This window comes from Caloenas nicobarica, chromosome 5 (assembly GCF_036013445.1).
Source record: "Caloenas nicobarica isolate bCalNic1 chromosome 5, bCalNic1.hap1, whole genome shotgun sequence".
Classification (NCBI taxonomy): Eukaryota; Metazoa; Chordata; class Aves; order Columbiformes; family Columbidae; genus Caloenas; species Caloenas nicobarica.
Window position 1 is genome coordinate 58,001,916 of NC_088249.1, and position 19,546 is coordinate 58,021,461.

Sequence of the window (19,546 nt, forward strand, 5' to 3'; positions counted from 1 at the left end):
ACTATATATAGCAGAAGGAGGAACGCATATAATTAACGTGCCACGTGACTTATTAAACAGTCATGAGGAACAATACCGCTATCTGGTCCTGAATGCGAAACCAGTCTGTAAAAGACAGTTTGGCACATAACCAGCTCCGAAAGAGGCTATGACTGTTACTTAAGGTAACAAACAACAGAATAAAAAGAACAAATAGAGTAATAAAAGAGAGGGAATTTACATACAAATAAAAGCAACTGGAAATAAAGAGGCCAGTAATCCCAATGCTCTGGTTTATCTCATCAGACTGTTTTGTCTTCTTATCCCAGTCTTACCTGAGATGAAGTGCAATGGCATTGCATTCACACCTCCTTGCAGGCAGGCAGAAAGGCAGAGTGAATTCATACTTTCATACTTTCTGCTGCTGCTCTTGGATGGAGCCATTTTGATCCAAGTCTGTGGTAGCAAGAGAACAGTACATTTGGAAAAAAAAAAAAAAAAAAAGAGCTACAAAGACTTGGAAGGGAAGTGCAATGGTTGAAAAGGAGGCCAACCCACTGAGAAATGTCAGGGTTTTTTGCGTGTTTTTCTTTCGGTACCTGCTGCTTTTCTCTTGTGGCTTTGTCTCCTCCTTTTCAATTAATCCTCTTCCATGCCTCACTTGAGCCCTGGGGCTCTCTCTGTGGTTTTATTTAGTACTACTGGTGAGGAAAAGTGTGTGGGTTTCTATTATACACTCCCACAGGTCCCCCCCACATTTGCACAGCAGTAGCTACAGTATGCAGACAGGTCTCCCTGGAGGGAGGAATGAGGAATCCTCCCTCGCTGTAGCTGCTGTGTGCAGGTAGGACCATCAACCACAGGTCTGGAGAATACTGATTCTCAGCAGCTACTTGCCAAGATCAGGCCTTGGTTAATGAAAACAATGAAACCACCACTTAACTTTCAAATGGATTTCCATGGAGACAGCTAGGCAGTAATAGTGTTTGGACTTTTTTATTCAATAAAAGTTTGAGTTATAAATATTCTGCATTTGTTTCCTATTTACAGTTGTAAAATATTTTAGGATAGCCTACCCATCACCTGTCATTCAACGTCTCTATAAATGCCATGAAAACATCATTGTGAAATAAAAACGTCTTATTTTCAGCCCACAAACCCAATTTCCACACACTCACAAAATAAACTCAAAGGGACAAAAAAGAGAAGAGAAGGAACTGGAGGGGTGGGGGGCAAGAGGAATACAGTACAGCAGGCAACAATGCGATATTTGCTACATAGTAGCAAAAGAAATGGGTAAAAAATTGAGTCTGCTATGATGACAAGCTTTTCAGGACATTTGTTATAGACCAGCGCTGTCCAGTGCATTTCTGAAGGACGAGTTGAAATCCAAATTCATTTTCATTGTTTTCCTGCAATTCCAGGCAACGCTTGGATTTTCGGTTCTGGATTGGACCTCCCTTTAAAGATAAGAAAAAAGAGAAGTGTTTGGATTAAACAATGTGAACTTATTGCATTGGTATTGTGTGATAAAATAGAGAACATTTCAATGTCCATCTACTGAAGTCCACTGCTACTGTGAAAAACGTTTCAGTTACTAAGCACTAGGTTGGATTTGGAGTGAAGGTTCCCTTTGTCACCAGCTGGTTTCATTTCTGATGGAATTTAGAACAGCCTCAACTGCCAGTTACCATTTCAGCAAATGGGGTTTCTAGAACTGAGCCGTTTCTGGCCATGCTTTTTAACCATGAGCCAAAAGCTTTCCTCTTTGCTTCCGTTCCCTAGTTTAGTGGCTCTGCTGCACCTCTGAAATGTCAAAAAAAGGCAAAAGAGAACAAGTGCCTTGGCCACGGGTGTCCTGTATGTTAGATAAAATGCGAAATATTCTTTATTCTTTGAATTCTGAAATGAACTGTCTTTTATAATCTTATATTGCTAATCCTCAGTATCAAGTCTGTTCCAGTCTCAGCTTAACAGTGCCATATTAAAGCCCTGTCTTCACTGTTGAACTGCAGCAAATCTTAAATCACTGGGGCTAACACATGGTTAACTATAGACCTAAATTAGAATTAAATCATCACGTAGGTGACTTAAATGATATTTTTTCCTTTGATTCTGATTTTAGTTGGTTCTTTCACCCTCTCTCCTGTCTAATAAAGATAATAACTAACTTGTACACATTAGTGTCTGGGAAGTTTCTTCCAACCTATACAGAGTAATTTGCACATAAGTCTGAAAGTCTGTCTTTCTCTAGAGTATCTTGGACTTGTGTAGTAGAGAATTACTGGCTTTATGTGCAAATTGAAGAACCGAGTGTAAGTCAGTACAGATTAGTACAGCTGAAGAATGGAAACAGCAGCCACATTTAAATTACTTATTTGTGCAATGGGAAAAAAATAGTTGTCAAAAAAACCCACCACCAACCCAACCCCATACAAAAAAACTCCACCTCATCAGTTTTGTTCAAGACTCTGTTATACCTTGCATTAGAAAGTCATAACTGTGATAGATTTCTATTATAATCACAAGGATATTGGCATAAATCCCATAGAAATGCTGGGTTTGCTCGTTCAGAGAAGGCTGTTTCTCAGGCAAGGGTGGCTTGTGCCATTCAGTACAGGTTCTGAGTCATTCCACTCGGTGACTGTGGGGTCTCCTCTCCTCCTCTCCTCCCAGTGATACTTAGTAAGTACCTTCTCTGAGAAGCCACTTCTAAAAACATTTTTGGGACTGGCTAATGAACTGCAAAATTAGGTTTGAAAGCTCCAAGTTTTAAATATGGCTTTGGGTAAGAGTGAGACCATTTTTAGAATAATCCACAAAATTCAAAATATGAGGCTGCTATAAATCCTCGTTGGTAGGCCTGTGTGGAGTCTAGATACAATTTTCACTGATTACTTTACTAGACAGATGGGTATACAGTAGGCATTTTAATATACCTCCATGATGAAATGCTGAGTGAATGCATTTCCCCACTGCTGTATAACTATTATTGACATTCATATCCATAATGGTAGTTAAATTTGGGTGTCTGGTGAGAGCATAAACTCTAAGCTATCTATAAGCAATAAAACCTGACACACAAGAAAATTGAAGAAACTGGGATGGGAAATTAATCAAAGCTTTATTATATGCTATTTGTTCCCTTATCCTAAACCCAGCATCCCCAAGTTGCTTGGGCGTTCTAAAGCTCACTGTGGTGAGGTGGTGTTTTGTTGTTTGTTGAGGTGTTTAGTTTGGCATTTTTTGTGGGGTTGTTTGTTTGTTTGCCAAATGAATTCAATGAGCTTTGAATTAGGTCCTTCAGATATAAAACACTAAGGCAATGGATATTTTCTAATTGCCAAAAGAAATGTGTCAGATTATGTATATGTGTTGGGGTTTGTTTTGGTTTTTATCAAAACATTTGGTTTCTATTCTTAATGAATGAAAACTACTGATTATGGTTTTTCTCTGCACAGATTCAGTGTTGCGTGGCACCCAGGGTCAGCTCCCCATGTTTGAATTGGGAATTACAGTTTACCACAAGTGTTTCTGCCTAAACCCGAAATTAAGATCAACTTTCCTTGCACTTTCAGCTGATGCTGGATGTGCTTGTGTTGCTGTCATCTGAGTTAACTAGTTTTGTATCTCTCATTTATCAGTTAGTCCTTGTCTCAGTTTTGGTGTCTAAGATCCTCAGCTCAGATCCTGCACCAAGGAAGCAGGAGAAAGAAGTTGTCCTACTTTCTGTCTTGTCAGAAAACTAACCAGTTATGAGAGACTCTAGTTCAGCTCCGTTACTTGCCTGATTTTTGGACCTGGGATATGACTCTGGATATGGTACTTCTAGACCTCACCTGTCATTTCTAACTTATTAGCATAAGTGAAGGAATTTTCTCCCTTTTATGTAAAAAGCATGACAGCTAAACCACAAGTGTTTCCCTGGGACAACTCTTGCCTCTCCTCTCTGCCCAGACCCTGTGAAATGAACTCTGTGGTGTCCATCTTGAGAGCAGTTTTTGTGCTTCCGAAGAGGGATGAACTAGGGTGCTCAGGTCCAGCTGGTTTCAGCAGCTGGGCTGGGGCAAACACGTCTGTTGGCTGCTCTTTGTGAATTTTATTCTTTGGTGTCTATTTTTTCTCCCCAAGGCCTGTGTGGGGGGCCGATTCACCTAACCTAGAGCTCTGTTGGGTAGAGGAGGCCACAGCACAAAGTCTTAAATACTGCTCTGATGAGCTGGAATTTCTTTCTGCTCAACTCCCAGTTTTTTCAATGGTCAAGGGTTTCTTTCACTTGAACGGGCCCAAATGCCTTCTGTTGCCATTGAGGATTTCAGGGTAGAGGAAGGAGGGTGTTCACAGTGGAGGCAACACTTTTTCTCTGTTCTAAATCATCTAGAGCACACGTAGGTATTACAGTAAATGTATTCATGCAGCATACTTCAATACAGGCAGCTACGTAAACAAAGCATAAACCAATCCTCAGGAAAAACAAGCAAGCAACCAACCACACACAAAAAGCCCACCCCCCTCCTTCTCTTTTTTGATGTGCCCTCCTGTGAAATCTGGCCTCTATTTAACAGAAACAAGTGACTCAGGAGATAAGAAGCTGGGGAGGCTCTTTTTGATGTGCTGCAAAGCTCTCTGCAGTGGCTACTGAAAATCACCCTGCTGCGTACATTGGGGCCCACTGGATGGAACATAAAAGAGACACTAAAGGTAAGTAGTGGCTAATATGTGTGAATTGAGTGTTGTAGAGAACACAGATGCTTTTAGCAGGATGATTTTTTTTCCCCACAAAAGAGAAGCATAAAGGCTCAAGTCAGTCCTGTTAGAACAACTTATCTCCTAAGAGATGTGAGGTCTGTGCAGAACCATGGCTTAATCCCTCAGAGAGGATGCAGTCCGCACAGCTTTGGTTGCTTTCAGTCAGCATATAAATAAATGATAGAGTTGCCCTGAAGTACAGGCACGAGGGTTTGGATAGTGCTTTCTTAAAATCTCCTGTTGTTAGCCTACTCAGTTGTGTTCATTTTTTTCCTGTACATAAGCCTAACACATCCTGCAGTAGTGGCGTTGGTCCGTGATCTCTGGGGCACCTAGTATATGTTGCAAAACCTGAACTAGCGAGCTGCTCTGTCATTAAAGCACATGAACTGAGTAACTCCAGTGAAAGCAAGTGAGCAAGCAGGACTGTCACACTAACGCTACATTTTGCCACTCTGACTGGCTTGGCCTGCAAATTACAGTATTCCTGAATGGTTTCTGCAATCTGTCATCATTAGCATTTGGAACCCTAAAGCCAAATGCAAAGGTGTCCTTTTAGTTAATTTTTTTTTATAACCATTTAGTAAAACTTGTTTAAAATTCTGGCAGTCATGTTTACCACTCCCTCGGCAAAACGCTTTATTTTAACACTACACTTCAGGCTAAATGAAAGGCAAGTTGCTTATCTGGTTACCTTTCCTCATCTTACGTAGACCTCTACTTTCCAATTTAAAGGCAAAAAATTGATAGCCTAGGGTAACATCTTTAGTCATGATACATAAAATGTAACTCTGTAGGCTGAAACAAATTACGGAGGAATTCTGCTGAACTGAATGGAATTAGGATTAAGATCATTGATTATGAGAAGGCAGCTCAAAGGCAGTAGGAGTCTCAGAAGGATAAATAAATATCCAGGTCAACTATTTTATAACAATAGCCTGAATGTGACAGCACTAACAAGTTTGACTGAAAACTTGATGGGTTTTGCAATGCAAATTGAAGCAATTCCTGTGAGAAGCACAAATGCTCTCAACTCCTGCTGGTAGCCTCGGACACACATAAAACTGATGGAATGCTTCCTAAGTGTACTTTTAACGTCAACGCTGTCTTGAGTCACACATCCTCGATGACCAATAGCTACTGCAATGTGCCATAACACCCAGTGCAAAGCAATACTTTTGACTCCCTTTAGAATTATTGTACTTTCTGCATAGCTGCCATACTTAAGAGGGTTTCTTTCAAGTCTTTCACGAAAGCAGAATTTGTCCAATAATATAGCATCCAAGAACACCATTTGATGTGTCCGCAAACCCTCGGAGTACAAGGATGGTCCAGCGTGTTTGGTAGGCAGTCCCGTGCCACTCTGTAGCGCATAAAAAACAACTTGCTTTTAGAAAAAGCAGCATGTTGCAAGTATATACTTGCATATTCTAGGTTAGTGCTAATAAGCCGTGCAAAGTCTTTGCTGAACTGTTCTGTGGTTTTTGTTTTGCTTTATTGGGTGCTGGTGGCCGCACAGTTCCCAAACCTGCCCCTTCCTGTATTTGTTCTGCAGGACAGTAAAGTGAGATGGGTCTTCCCTGGAATGTTGGTCCTTGCAGAACCAGCCTCAGTTGAAAGCTGTCAAAAAGTTTCTCTAACGTCTAGAAGACCTCCTATCCAGAGGGGCTACAAACGGGACAGAGCATTGGGACAGCTTTCGTTGCACATACCAGAGATGGTAAACACTTTTTTTTTTTTTTTTTTTTTTTTTTGATCAAGAAATATGGACAGTGTAAACACACCATGTACCCTGGAACTCCTGCCCCTCCATCCCATTGCTACTGATTATATACCATTATATACCATGTTATGCTTCCTCAGATAAACAAAGCATGTTCTGACCGTCACACAAGATGCCATAAGAAGTTTCTGTAAATGTATACTTAGCCAAAAATTTCTGAACAGCTCATGAGTTTTCTTGCCAAAAATCTCACCTTATGGTTACTTATCCTTTGTGCTGACAGGCCTTTTAACCAGATGACATTTTACTTGTCACAGCATAAAACCTTTTTTATTTCTTGCTGTATTTAATAGAAAATTACCATTATATTTACTTTCTAACTTTCTTCAGTAAGAATTCTCTTGAGCAAGAACCAAGTAATTTTCTCGTGTTCCTCTCAAGTCAGATTGCCAAGGTTGTGTTTTGATATATGAACAAAAAAGTGCAGGAAAAGAACAGAGATGCTATTTCACATAGTTTAGGTATTTTAAAGGAAGGATTCAAATGTGGATATGTGGCATCATTAAAGCTGAGTAAATAATTCAAAACATCTAATTGACTCGGTCAATTTAGTCATCGTTTGTACTTGGCACACCTTCTAGATGTGATCCATGACATTCCAGTAATTTAGGGTAGGTGCGATGGGTTCTGTGAGCTGCAAGTTGTTGTCCTGGGTTTCCAAATTTCCCAGAAAAAGCAATGCAGGAAGGAAAAACAGGGAACTGAGGTTGTTGCTTTAGACTGAATCAGAGCTTCATAAGGCACTAATAGCTCTTGGACATGAAACTTTAGACAGGGTTTGATCGCTTGTAAAAATGAGGGGTATTAAATGAACGCTGGAGGTTGTCAGCATTACTGAAAATCAGACCAATAGCTCTTTTTAACAGCTTACTATGAAGCATACACTTTTACAGAGTTTAAACCTACTTTTTGCTCACCATATTAAAGCTCATGTTTTTCTGTCTAGAAGAGGGAAAAAAAAAATGTACCTCTTACCAGCTTGCCTAACCATGGCTATTTCGGAAAAAAAGTCTTATAAGGTTAGTAAGTATATCCAATCTCATATCACATATTCTATATAGGTCATTGCATTCACTAGTGTATAATTTTCTATTTGTATCTCAATCAGTGACCTCAAATATTTACATGTTCGCTCTACCTTTGAGGCAGAAACTCTGGTCTTCACTATTGTGTTGTTACATTTGACTCAAAGAATTATGCTGAGGTGTATGTAACATAGATAATGTCCTCTCCAAACAGAATGCGTGATCTTCTCACTCATTTTCCCAGAATACTGGAGTAAATTTTCAGTGATAGTTAGTACACCAAATTTAGTCCTAAAAAAGTTACTCAGTTTTTAAAAGTCATTTTATTTTCTATGTGGTCGCTTTGGTATGGATGTTGCTGCAGTGAGAAAGTGTTCATAGAAAAAAGTGAATAATTTATCCAATACAGTAATTCATGTTGGAAATACTAAATGATGTGATTGAGTTTACAGTTTCTGCTTTATAACTGTATAAAGGACATAGGTATATATAGGTAATTGATTAATACCTTCTCAAATCTAAAGCAGTAGACAAATTGGTGCTCTGTAAGTGAAGCAAACTTTATCACATACTATTTGTGGTTCAAATATTTCAAAAATTAATTTTAACTATTTTAAGTATTTCTCAGTGAACGATATTGTTAGTTTTTGCTATTCTTCAAAGGCACTTGGTTCCTCATGTATTTGATATGACTACTGTGAAAATAAGGTGCATTTAACTGCTGTTGTATGTATGAAATATTGTACACAGCAGTACTGTGTATTAAAAAGGGGTTGTCAGATCACTATTTCAGTTGGATAGGCAAATGAGAATCTTTACCAGACACTTTTAAAATATGAATTTATTTTTCCAATACTAACCAAAACTAATTGCTCTGTACAAAAATTCTTTTTTTTTTCCCTCCTCCTCTCTTCTCCTCCTGCACTCGGGTTCTGTTGCCAGGGAGCCATCCAGGCACTGGTCTGACGTCCACTTGCTGGTACCCAGTGAGTAAATACTGTGAAATGTCCTCTGACGATGGACTTAGATGCATCATTCACCAGTTACAACAATTTCATGTCTACTGAGACTTTTGAGTGAGTGTTCAGATTTCAAATCATCATAAATGCTGAATTTTTTTATTGCTGCAACAAATTTTTAACACTGCAGCTATGACAAATCAAATAATGCAATTTTATCTGTATGTCTAATCCAGGTTTTAGTAACTAGTGTACTGTGCAATCATTTTCTGTTTTGTTTAATCTAGATTGGCTACATGAATGCAGAGTAGTCTAGGTTCTGAGTGCAGCCCTCTAAATGTGTAATAGTTAAACCTTCAGGATGTGGAAATACACAATACTGTTAATTAAAGTATTTAAATAAAAGCAATTAAACCTGGCAAAAGGAAATGCAGTGTCATATGGTGTATGTAATTGGAATAGAAAACAAATTACAGAGAAACAGCATAAAAATCAGAAATGGAATGTATGGATTTATACCTATCAGTAATATTTTTCACATATATATATAAAATTTTATCACAGATTTATAACAGATTACAAAGGCCCATTGTTAATAGCAAGATTAAGGAAACAGTAACTCACAAAAAATAAATTGAAGCCTTCAGTGAAATACAAAGAAGCTCTTCAGGATATGATAGCAGAAAATGCATTTTACAACAGAAAATGGTGATAAAACTAAGAAAATTGAAATGGGCTTTGGAATGGAATACATTAGGCAGACTAGAAAGATCTTTAGGGATTTTTCAGAAAGTAAACAGAAATCATTACTGTACCAGCAGTGGCCAGGAAATCTTTCTGATGTAGTAGAAAAACATCTGCAGAAACAAATATTCTAGGTATACAATATGATTTTTAAAATTAATTATTGAACACTGTTTGCAGGGGCACTGGGGGAGTGGGAAATAGTTTAAAAAGGGAATCTTGTATCCATACATAGCCCTGGTCATTATGGCTAAAGGCAGAATTTACAGCTGAACATATTCTTCATTTTTGTTTTGGCAACGAATCCAGATGTTGATATATTAGGTTGATCTTCTGATACCTAGGATTACCTAATAAGATCTTTGCAGAAAACGAAAAACAAGCTGTGCAGCTGATAATGATGAGCATGGCTTTTCTGACTACAGCTGCTGTCCTGAGTAAGAGGTTAACTGGACAATTCATTGAGAAATAAACTGAATCTCTTTTTGAGAACCGACAGTCAGAAACGAGTAAGCTCTAGAAATCCGTATCAGTGAGAGATGATTCACATGTTGACATTTCCTGGTGGGTTTTTTTTTTATTTTATTTTTTTTTTGGTCCCCTCACTATTTAAGGTGATGCTGTTGGGAAGCGTCTCTCCTGCCTCCTCCTTTTGCCACATCCTGCCTCCTGTCCTACCTGGTAGCATTCAGAAAACTGTAAATGCAGAACCCGCTACACCGAGGAGTCACTGGCTGCTAATTGCTCTAATTTCTATACTCCAAAGTTCTGAATTAGAACTTAAGATGTGTTTATACACTATATAATTAACAACAGCAACTGCTATATTTTATACTTCCTTCTACTATGCAGGTGCGTTAGATATAGGAAATTCCTGAGTTTCTTAAACGTCTCTGGAGCCTTGAATGAGACCTGGCCTACAGAATGGAATCCAAAGATGATGCTCTGCACCAATGTTTTCTGCAAGGTAGTTTTGCTCAAACTAACAGATAGAATTTTTTTCCTCATAAAATCTTTCTTTTCATGGATTGTACCATACAGTAGCTGCCTGTATAGAGAAATGATATTATGACATAACTAGGAAAAAGATGGGAGTGCTGGATACATTGGGTTTATTTGCATGTTGTACAAATATATTTTGTGAAAAGGTTAGAAAAGTTACCTTTTTCTCTTTCATTCTGAGACTACATATAAATGACTTCTGCAAACAAGTCAGGCTTGATTTATCTGCCTTGATCTAGGCTTGCTTCCAGATGTCTAAAGTAGAAGACAGAGAAAGGCAACAAAGACACTTTAAAGTGTGATGGAATATTCAGATGGTGGGCAATTAGAAAACATACTGAAATGAAATAAAAATAGGACTTTCCTTACGATGTAAATGAAAATTAGTGGGATTTGATTTCAGTGATCAAAAGTATGCATACCTATGGGAAACTGGTAAATGAACTTTCTAAGGAAAGAAAGGAATGTTAGTTAGAAATGTGCAACAACTACTGTGATTTATGTGGGTATAGGAAACATTGAATTCACTGTCACAGGCATCAATATTCAATGAGTGACTTGATGTTTTGAATGGGCTGGGTTAATTTTAAGAGTGCTGATAAAGGAACTTTTTATAGATATGCTGAGAGGATCATTCAGACAGGTCAAATCTTGGTCTTTGTGAAGAGAGCCCATTGGCGTCAGGAAGCGAATCCTGGTGTCACAGTGAACTGCTGGCTCAGAATAGAGCTCATTTCTGTGAAACAGCAGCTGTCCCCTAGATGAAGTGATTAATCTGGTTAGCTAATTATCTGATCTGTGATGTGACAAATTCTATGTGGCTAGGTTTTGCCTTTTTGTTTGGTTTTGAAGCAATCATCATTTCTGTGTAAGTTGCTTTCTAAGGCTCACTCTGCGTTGCTTGTCTGCGCAGAACTCTGGATAACGTGTCTTCCCTGCCCACTTCTGAGAGAGCACAAGACGCAATAGTAGTTTGCTAATGAAGACCCATTCACAGCACGCAACTGAAGATCACGCCAAAGAGCACCTTCCTGCCTTACTCTTGTTCTCCTGTGAATGAAAATACTGTTCTAACATAGCATACTCAGAAAACTAATGCAAAGAAGAAAAGTTCATATTATTATTATTATTGTTACCAACCTTAGCATAGGGGGATACCTAGTTATTCATCTTCAGCCAGACAAATAAGAAACTGCTTTCACCACAATTAGATAACGCTAGATTTTTATATCCTAAGAAAGAAGAGATGATTTCCCTAGACATCTTAGCAGATTCCAAAACATTTATGGGGCTTTGATGAGAGAAAATATGCATTCCTATGTCTTCGTGAGATATAACTCTTACTAAAATGTAACTCCTTTGGAAAACAAAAATACTGAATGACTTTTTTTTTTTCTTTTGTGTGGGTGGGATGTATTCCATTAGTCTAAGTTTTCTAATCTGAGTGCTCAATATGAGGGCTTCCTAACTCATTTTAACCCAGAAACTGAACTGTTTGCATTGTCCTTATATGCTTATGATTAAACCTATCTCTAGAGACCAAAAAATAAATTAAGTACCAACTGAAGAAAGAAATGAATTTGCACTAGTATTTCAATCAATCTGCATATTCTAACATGAGAGTTAAGGTTGGGCTCTTTGGGACTTTGGTCACAGTATCTAGCTATTGAAAATGGCTTTTTCCCTAGTAACCAGACAAATCTGTTAGTTTATTATAATTTATATTGGGAAAGGAACGTCCTTGCAGCTGCAGCACAAACCTTGAATTTACTCAAACAGTAAAGGAAATAATCTATTTTTTTATCTCTTACACTGAGTTTTGTCACTGTCAGGTTCAGAATGCCAGACTTGATGGCCTGATCATCTCGCTAAATAACAAACTCTCTTGTCATATATATATAATTATTGCATCCTAATTTAATTGCCTTCCAAGTGAACATTTTTCTCACGTATTTGCATCTCGGATTGTAGGGTGTGACTTGGCAGCCAGACCTTGCAAACATGCATATTATTCTTGTCTCCATGGGAATTAAACATGCAACTTCTACTGATTTGATCAAGACAGAGTTTTGGTTTTTGTCTGGGAAGTTAGAAGTAATAAAAGATGTAGGCTAAAAGTAAAAATACTTCCATCCATCTCTCAGCTGAGGAATGCAGAATCCAAGAAGTGATTGGTCCAGGAATGCAAAGTAGGGACCAAGAACAGAGCTCAGATCTCCTGAAATGCAACCAACATGGTTATCAGTACAAAACTTTCTAGATTTGGCCGTTCTTTTGCATGTCTGTCATTATGATGTCATGCTGTATCTTGTTGGCAGCAGCTGTCATCTGCAGTTTTTGGATGGAGCCTATCTGGACATCTGAATTTAGGAAAACCAGGTGGAACCAGAACAAATAATTTCTAAATGAGTGTGTTTAAAATTATATGCTAAAATATGCAAATAGGGTATCTGTTTTGAAGGAAAAACCTGGGTATGTGTTAACTTCCTTCTAAATTAATTCAGCACAAGTGTCTTTGGAGCTTAAATGTAGGCCTCAGGAGAGTAAATACTGCATAATGTGATATGCTGGAAAAGACTTGAAATGCACCCACTAAAAGCTCATATTACAGCTGTATTCACAAACAAACTTTCTATCTGGCAAGTTCTACACCTAATTTGCAAAGATTAAAAGTTGCTACTAGAAAATTACTCCAAATAGAAGACTACACTTATACAAGGAAATTTTGGTTACCACTAACTACAGCAATAACTACAAGCAAATTTAACACCAGTTGTTAAAACACAATATTATACAGTAATATTTATATTTAATATTTTTTCTGCATGTGTTTTGCATATACATTTTTCATGTTGAAGTCAAGTATACAAAATTGAGAGAGACTGAATGATTTTTGTACTTCTCAATAATTCCGTTCTGCATAAATGGGACTAGAGTTTGTAGGCTTATAGTAAGATACAGTTCAAGGAGTCTTTAAAAACAGGTGTATTAGAGTATTTGTTTTTCAAAGTGTTTAATATAACAAAAATATCGGTTAAGTTGCATATGAAGTAGGGACAAATTTACTAGAGCAAGACGAAAATTAAAACATTAACTATCACTTTGTCTGAGGAGAAAAATGATTCATGTACCTTGTCCTCCAGCTGTAACACCTCATGTGGTTATCCAGGTAGTTAAACTATTAAGTACAGGCAAACTAGGGTGATATTTGATCAGAGATGGACAAAGAGCAGCTCAGTATAGAAAAAAGTGCTGCTGAGGTACTGGGCCCGTACACCAGCACTACAGTTGTCAGGAACAAATTTAATTTACAGCTTTTCAGGGTAGCATAAAACATCCCCTCTGACAACTTCTGAACTGGGAGGTTTCCTGTGGAAACCTCCAGCACTGTCTAGCGTCACAATTCTCCATACCACGTAAAAGCAACGTTGGCACGGCAGGCGGAGGTGAGCGCTGAGCACAGGCCGAGCCCCTGCCATGAGCCCTGCCACGATTCTCCATCCCTGTAAACGCATACTCTTCTTACCTTTGTATGGCAACCATACTGTTATTTGAATTACTTAAATTAACAAGAGCTTGCGATATTGAAAAGAATTCAACATGGACCAGCCTTAAAAGCATTAATCTCTTAGGTTTTTAGCTCTGCCTCATGTCCTTTCTTAAACCTGTTTTCAAGTTGCTCACAACAGCAAATAGCGACAGCGTAGCTAGTCTGGTTAGAAGCATAAGAAACAGTCACGTCCCTAAGTATAAACATGGAGATACTTCAAGATAAAAACGTACAGAAAAACTTCTTCTTTTTACCTTTGTTATGCTGCTGGAGGAGTCCTAACATGCTGTATGACCTGCTGTCACCCAGGTGAGCTGTGTAGGGATGAATTTCACTCACAAGACAGGTGTTATGTCACAACTGCCTTTCTATTAGCAATAAACCTGAGAAATCAGCCGGGTGACTGAGAACCTTCTTTCAAACAAACAAATCAACACCAAATCAATGCACACCCCCCTCCCCCCAAAAAAAACCAAAACAACCAACCAACCCTGACTGCAACATTGAGAATGTACCATTTCTTAGCAGCCAGAACAAACAACAGTACCAGCTAGTCAGTTCAGAAGAGCATGCTTTTGGCCATCAGCAGTTTCTACTGAAAGATGGCCCAAGGAGTTACCTGTCCAGGTGCACTGGCCTCCATCTCCCACATCCTGGTGCCCCTTCTCTGTCACCCAGCAGAGCAGGTGACACAATCACTGTGGCAGTGCCAGGGACAGTGGCTTTACTGAGCACGTGGGCAGTGACTGGCACACGCGTGCTGCTGACCTCGTGCGTCCCACAAGCATTTGGTGACACAGGGGCACAACCTGTGGCTGCCAGCACACTGCCTGTGCACCCATGCCTTGCCATAGAGAGCTCACAGGGTGCAAGCAGGATTAATTGCTTTATACTAAATAAATGGGAACTCAGGGACAACTGAGCTTAGTTTTTGCTTTTCTCATGGTTCATGACACCAGAGCAGCTTCCTTGATATCATGTTTAATTTCGTATTTCAGTAAAATTCTGACCATTTTACTACTTCTTGTCTCTGTACTCCTTGCCTTGTCTAATTTCTGGTGATCACTTACTATTTTACTATAAGGTCTATTTTTGTTCTGATTAAATGGGAAAGTGGTGAAACATACTGAACTAGGTGAACTGTGGAACACCTAGAAGACTTTTCAGCATAAAAGTATTAAAAAAATAAGCATTTCCCCTAGAGAAGACTTGACAACCAACCTTAACAATGAAATTCTTGAACACTACCCAGTTGATGGGAGTCTTTTCAGGGCTCATTTACATAATTTGACATAATTACAGTTATAAACACTTGAAGAAGCCTTGGAAGAATGTCACTGAAGCCTACATTTTATTGGGTCTCATTGCATTTGGCAGCTGTACAAAACTGTGGAGCATGGAAATTTGCTCAGATAGATCCTGATTGCACAAACACATTATACAAGCTTTGAATGCTCAATGCAAGTTTGTCCTTTATAGAAAGATACCACAGTCTCCCCCGGCCTCTGTCCAGTCAGCCAGCAAGATCTGTAACAAAAGAAGTTTGGGGTACTGGTGGTGGTTCTCTGAGTGGCCATTAAACCTCTGTTTTGTCCACAATGTAGCAGAGGACATCTGGGTGGCTGACTCCAGCTGCCTACAATTGAAGGCAGTCTTAAAATTTTAAAACTTTTAAATGATGTAAAAGATTAAATTAAAAAAAAATCATTTGATTATATATACGTGTATATATATGTATACACACACTTCTAATCATACAAAGATGCAAATGAAGAATTAAATAATTCTGTAATCTACATAAGCAAGGAGACCACCAGCTGAGGGAGGACGAGCCCTGTTTTCTGCTTTTGTCATAAGGATTTCTCTCATCATTACATTTCAGCAATGCAAGGGAGGAGGAGGATGGGAAAACAAGGAATGCTTCTATCAACCAGACTGAAGTCCATGTCCCACCACAGACTATCACGGTGTCTCTCAGAATATACTGTGATTTGCAGAAGAATCAGAAAGCTTCCTCATTCAAATTTTCAGATACATGTCCGGAATGCAGGTAAAATACTGATTTTCGTGCTGGTCAGGGAAATCTAGTTCAATTGGTTTAACCCCCTTTGGTTGGTAAGTCTGTTTGCCATTCCCTTTCTGAAACAATTCTCCACTTGCACTGCTATATTTTTAAGTATCTGTATCATCAGACATTCTTGTTAGATGGCTACAGAATCCAGGGAAGTCCAAGCATAGTCGCAGCCAAAGGAAAGTGCTATAAAAAGCTATGGCCAGCATCTACATTTTAATTAATATTTCACGAACTTCAAGACTATATAAGCATCAATACTTACAGTCCTGCTTATTTGCAGTAGTTCTGCCTACTGCATAATACAGAGTAGAAATGTCAGAGCTTTAAGAAAAGTAATAAAAAATACTCTTTTCACATAGCTTGCGGCATATTCACTGAAACATCCTTTCACCAGACTAAACGGGAGCATTTCAGAGTTCATCAGTTGATCTTGGCAAGCCGTGATTACTCTAATTAGCCGCCTTCTAGCTCACAGAATGTACACGGGACTGTGTACCATGTTGTATGTTGAGAAATAACGGCATTTTAATTGCATTGGGTATTAACAAAATCCTTTTTGAACAGAAAGCTTTTAATGATTTCATTTGTCTCTTAATTTATCATAAGGAAACAACTAATTAGCTTTCACTTCTCCTGGGCTGAAATTTTCTTTGTAGAAGACAAGTACAGTCCATAGCGTCTCATTTAACAGCACTGCACCTTCATTGGGAGATTGTATTTGGAACAGGGAATGGAAATACAGACAGAAAACAAACCTAATGTAGTTAAATACCATTTTTGAAGCTTTCAGTAGTTCAATTCTCAATGCATTCTACTGCTGCCCCCCTAATCGTGTCTAACATAATCAGTATTACAAAATAGCAGCAGTATCCTGGACTGGAAACTATTAATTGTCACCAAAGGGTCAGGTTATACAGAGCAATCACTGAATAGGTGGACAGTACTAAAACATTACTGAAATGCTATTTAAATAAATAAGTTAATTATACTTCTTTTAAATGGTACCAAAATCAAGTGCCGAGATGGCCACAGTGGGGCCCCTGCCTCCCTCATAACAAGATTATTGTTATAATTTGAGAGAAGATATAATTAAAACTCTGCCCTTGAGGGGACTAAAAGCAAAAGCTGGACTGTCTTTCCAGGTTAAGGATTTAAGGTCTGCTGCTTGAGAGTTACCCTTTAAAGACAAAGATCTGGATTACTTTCAAGTATAAATACAAATTATGTTAATAGCATACTTTACTGATCAGTGTCCAAATGGTCTCTGCACTAAGATAGATGCTAAACTGTTATTACCAATATCCTGAAATATACTGATCATGGCTGTTAAGTCAAAGAAAAAGAAACAAATGAGTTGGCAGAGATGTTTGCAAACCCACATGGACGTTACAGAAAAATTAAATACAGGAATAAAATGACCTCAGTGGTGAGCCTCAGCCCATGGGCTGGAGTACACAGCTACATCTGTAGACTCAAAACTGCAGAGGAGCAACTGCGACCAGCCAAACTCGCACTAGCTATTGCATTTTTCCCAGAAGCTGAATCATGTGCTTGTTTAGAAAATATTGTAATTTTGTTCTATTTATCAAAAGCAACTGACATGTTGGTACCTGACATGGTGAACTTCCAATGTCTTAATTCTTACCTTAGGAAAGTCTTACCTTCTTTTGAAAGACCAAGTTTGACTGTCTTTAGCCTCCAGCTACTGGAACCTGTTTTGTCTTCAGGACAACCTATGTCCCTCTGTGGAAACACTGATCTGCTTTGAGTCACCCGGCCACTTCCTCCTAGCTGAACCAGAGTGATCTCCAGAAGCATTATATCAGTGAACATGTTTCCTAGTCTCAGAACTTTTGTGGCTTCTTTATAGTTCTCCCTTGTATTTCTAAATCAGTTATGAAGTGTGGACACCAGGCCTGGACTCAGTGTCCTGTCAGCATTCTCATCACTGTGAAATCACTTCTCAGCCTTTACTTGCACCTCTTCTTATACCTCTCTCACACTCACACACACATAAAAGCATTGCCTTTTTAAGTGAGGAACTGCTAAAGTATCTCATTATGAGGCTGTTATCATCACTAACCCACTACGCCCTTTTCTCAGGTGCTACTTCAAGACAAACAAAACGCTTTCTGTTTCTTGTTCCTAAATTGCTTACTTTGCATTTGACTCTACTAAAATAACTTAACTTTTTTTTTAATTGAGGTAAGTCTGTAACAGTACTCTGTCTTAGAAACAATTTATTTTGAACTCAGAAAATATAATACCAGTTTTATAACCTCTTGAGATAGCTGACATTGGGATCAAAGGTAAACACAGTGTCCTGGCAAGGAAAAATCTGATTCTGTTCTGTTAGTAAACAGATTACTCACACTTCAGATACAGAAAAAGAGCTTTTGAACTTTCTGTAATGTCTGCTGAGTAAGAATTACCTGAGTAAACTGCCAGTAAAGCTTCATTCTCTTGGCTTTGGCATAATTGCATTCAATGAGCCTGGGCCTGCTGTTCACATCCACCAGGCATCTGTTGTCATCATCGTCGATAGTGGGACTCAGAACACCCACATGGAGCTGCTGATTGCTTGTGTAATAAACATTCTGCAACAGGAAGCACAAACAAGATTTGTGGCCTCTAGACAGAAGCAGCACTTTTTCCAAAAAGCTAATGGCAAAGATAAATACGCTGAATAGCAGCAGGCTGACCCCATAGTGACTTCTAAATTATTTCCTTTCATGCAGGAAACAACACATTTTAAAAGTTGTTCTAAATTAACCATGGATTGTTAATTGTTACCAACAAGTAAGTGTTGGCTAACAACATAATAGGAAATATGCAAGCAAAACTGATTGTTGTCTCATCACGGGCCTTTTTATTTCTGTTTCCTCTGGACATGCACTGTGGGTCTTCAAAGAGCAAGATACACACCCTCTAGCAAGAAGCGGGATTAGTTTGAGTATCGCCACCAACTCTGATTAAACTATTTCATCTGAGGATAACAGCTAACTGGAGAGGTAAGAAAACAGAACAGCAACCCAGCAGTTCAGCAGGAAGGATCTCAATCTTCTGTATGACAGAAAGATAAATGAAGGTTTTCTACAATTGAATGTTAAATTTGAGGCAGCTAAGCAAAATCCAGTATATACAATAAAAAGTTATCAGCAGTTGGTAGCAGACAGATACATGGCAGGAGAGAGACCAGAATGACTATGTTTCGAGCTATTTGTTCTCATTTTATTTTTTATATGTCAATACACACAGACGCAAGAGACTGGAAAAAGGGACCATATACTGGCTGCTCTGGATTTCTAGCAAAGGAGTACTTTTGTTTGCCTCAGTGTTTACACTTCTGACCGAATTCTTTCCACACAAATTCTTTCCACTCTGTTTGACTACAAAGATATGTGGGAGGTTTCTCTAGAAGAAAGAAAAAGAAGGGGAAGGAAGGTGAACTTGCCAGACAGAGTGGACAGTGTCCTCCTGAAGATAATACGTTCCATATAAGCCCAGAAAGGTAACACAGGACTATGCTGGGATTGTCAGTTTGCTAATCACAAACAGAATTAATTTTGCTAAAATCAGACGTTTTTGCTGAGAGGACCATGAAAAAGATGAAGTGGCAGCATGATGCTTTAGAGCAGGTAGGTGTAAGGCTTGGACAACTCCCGTGGTATTGGAGTCACA

At 38.6% G+C, this 19,546-nt stretch overlaps 1 protein-coding gene across 3 annotated transcripts in view; it reads right to left on the reverse strand.

Moving 5' to 3' along the window:
* Positions 1 to 969: 969 nt before the first annotated feature.
* GALNT18 (polypeptide N-acetylgalactosaminyltransferase 18) overlaps positions 970 to 19,546 on the reverse strand; it is a 238,437-nt gene continuing 219,860 nt past the window's right edge. Inside the window, exons 11-13 of one of the 3 annotated variants that reach the window (XR_010606267.1) lie at positions 18,298 to 18,462; positions 10,402 to 10,496; positions 1,360 to 1,439 (exon numbers count right to left, since the gene is read on the reverse strand). Coding sequence is in view for 2 of the 3 variants with exons in the window: in XM_065635515.1 (XP_065491587.1) it covers positions 1,293 to 1,439; positions 18,298 to 18,462 (312 nt within the window). In the remaining variant the exon portion in view is untranslated. Of the gene's footprint in view, positions 1,440 to 10,401; positions 10,497 to 18,297; positions 18,463 to 19,546 lie in introns of all 3 variants that reach the window. The other 2 variants (XM_065635515.1, XM_065635516.1) reach the window with 2 other exon arrangements.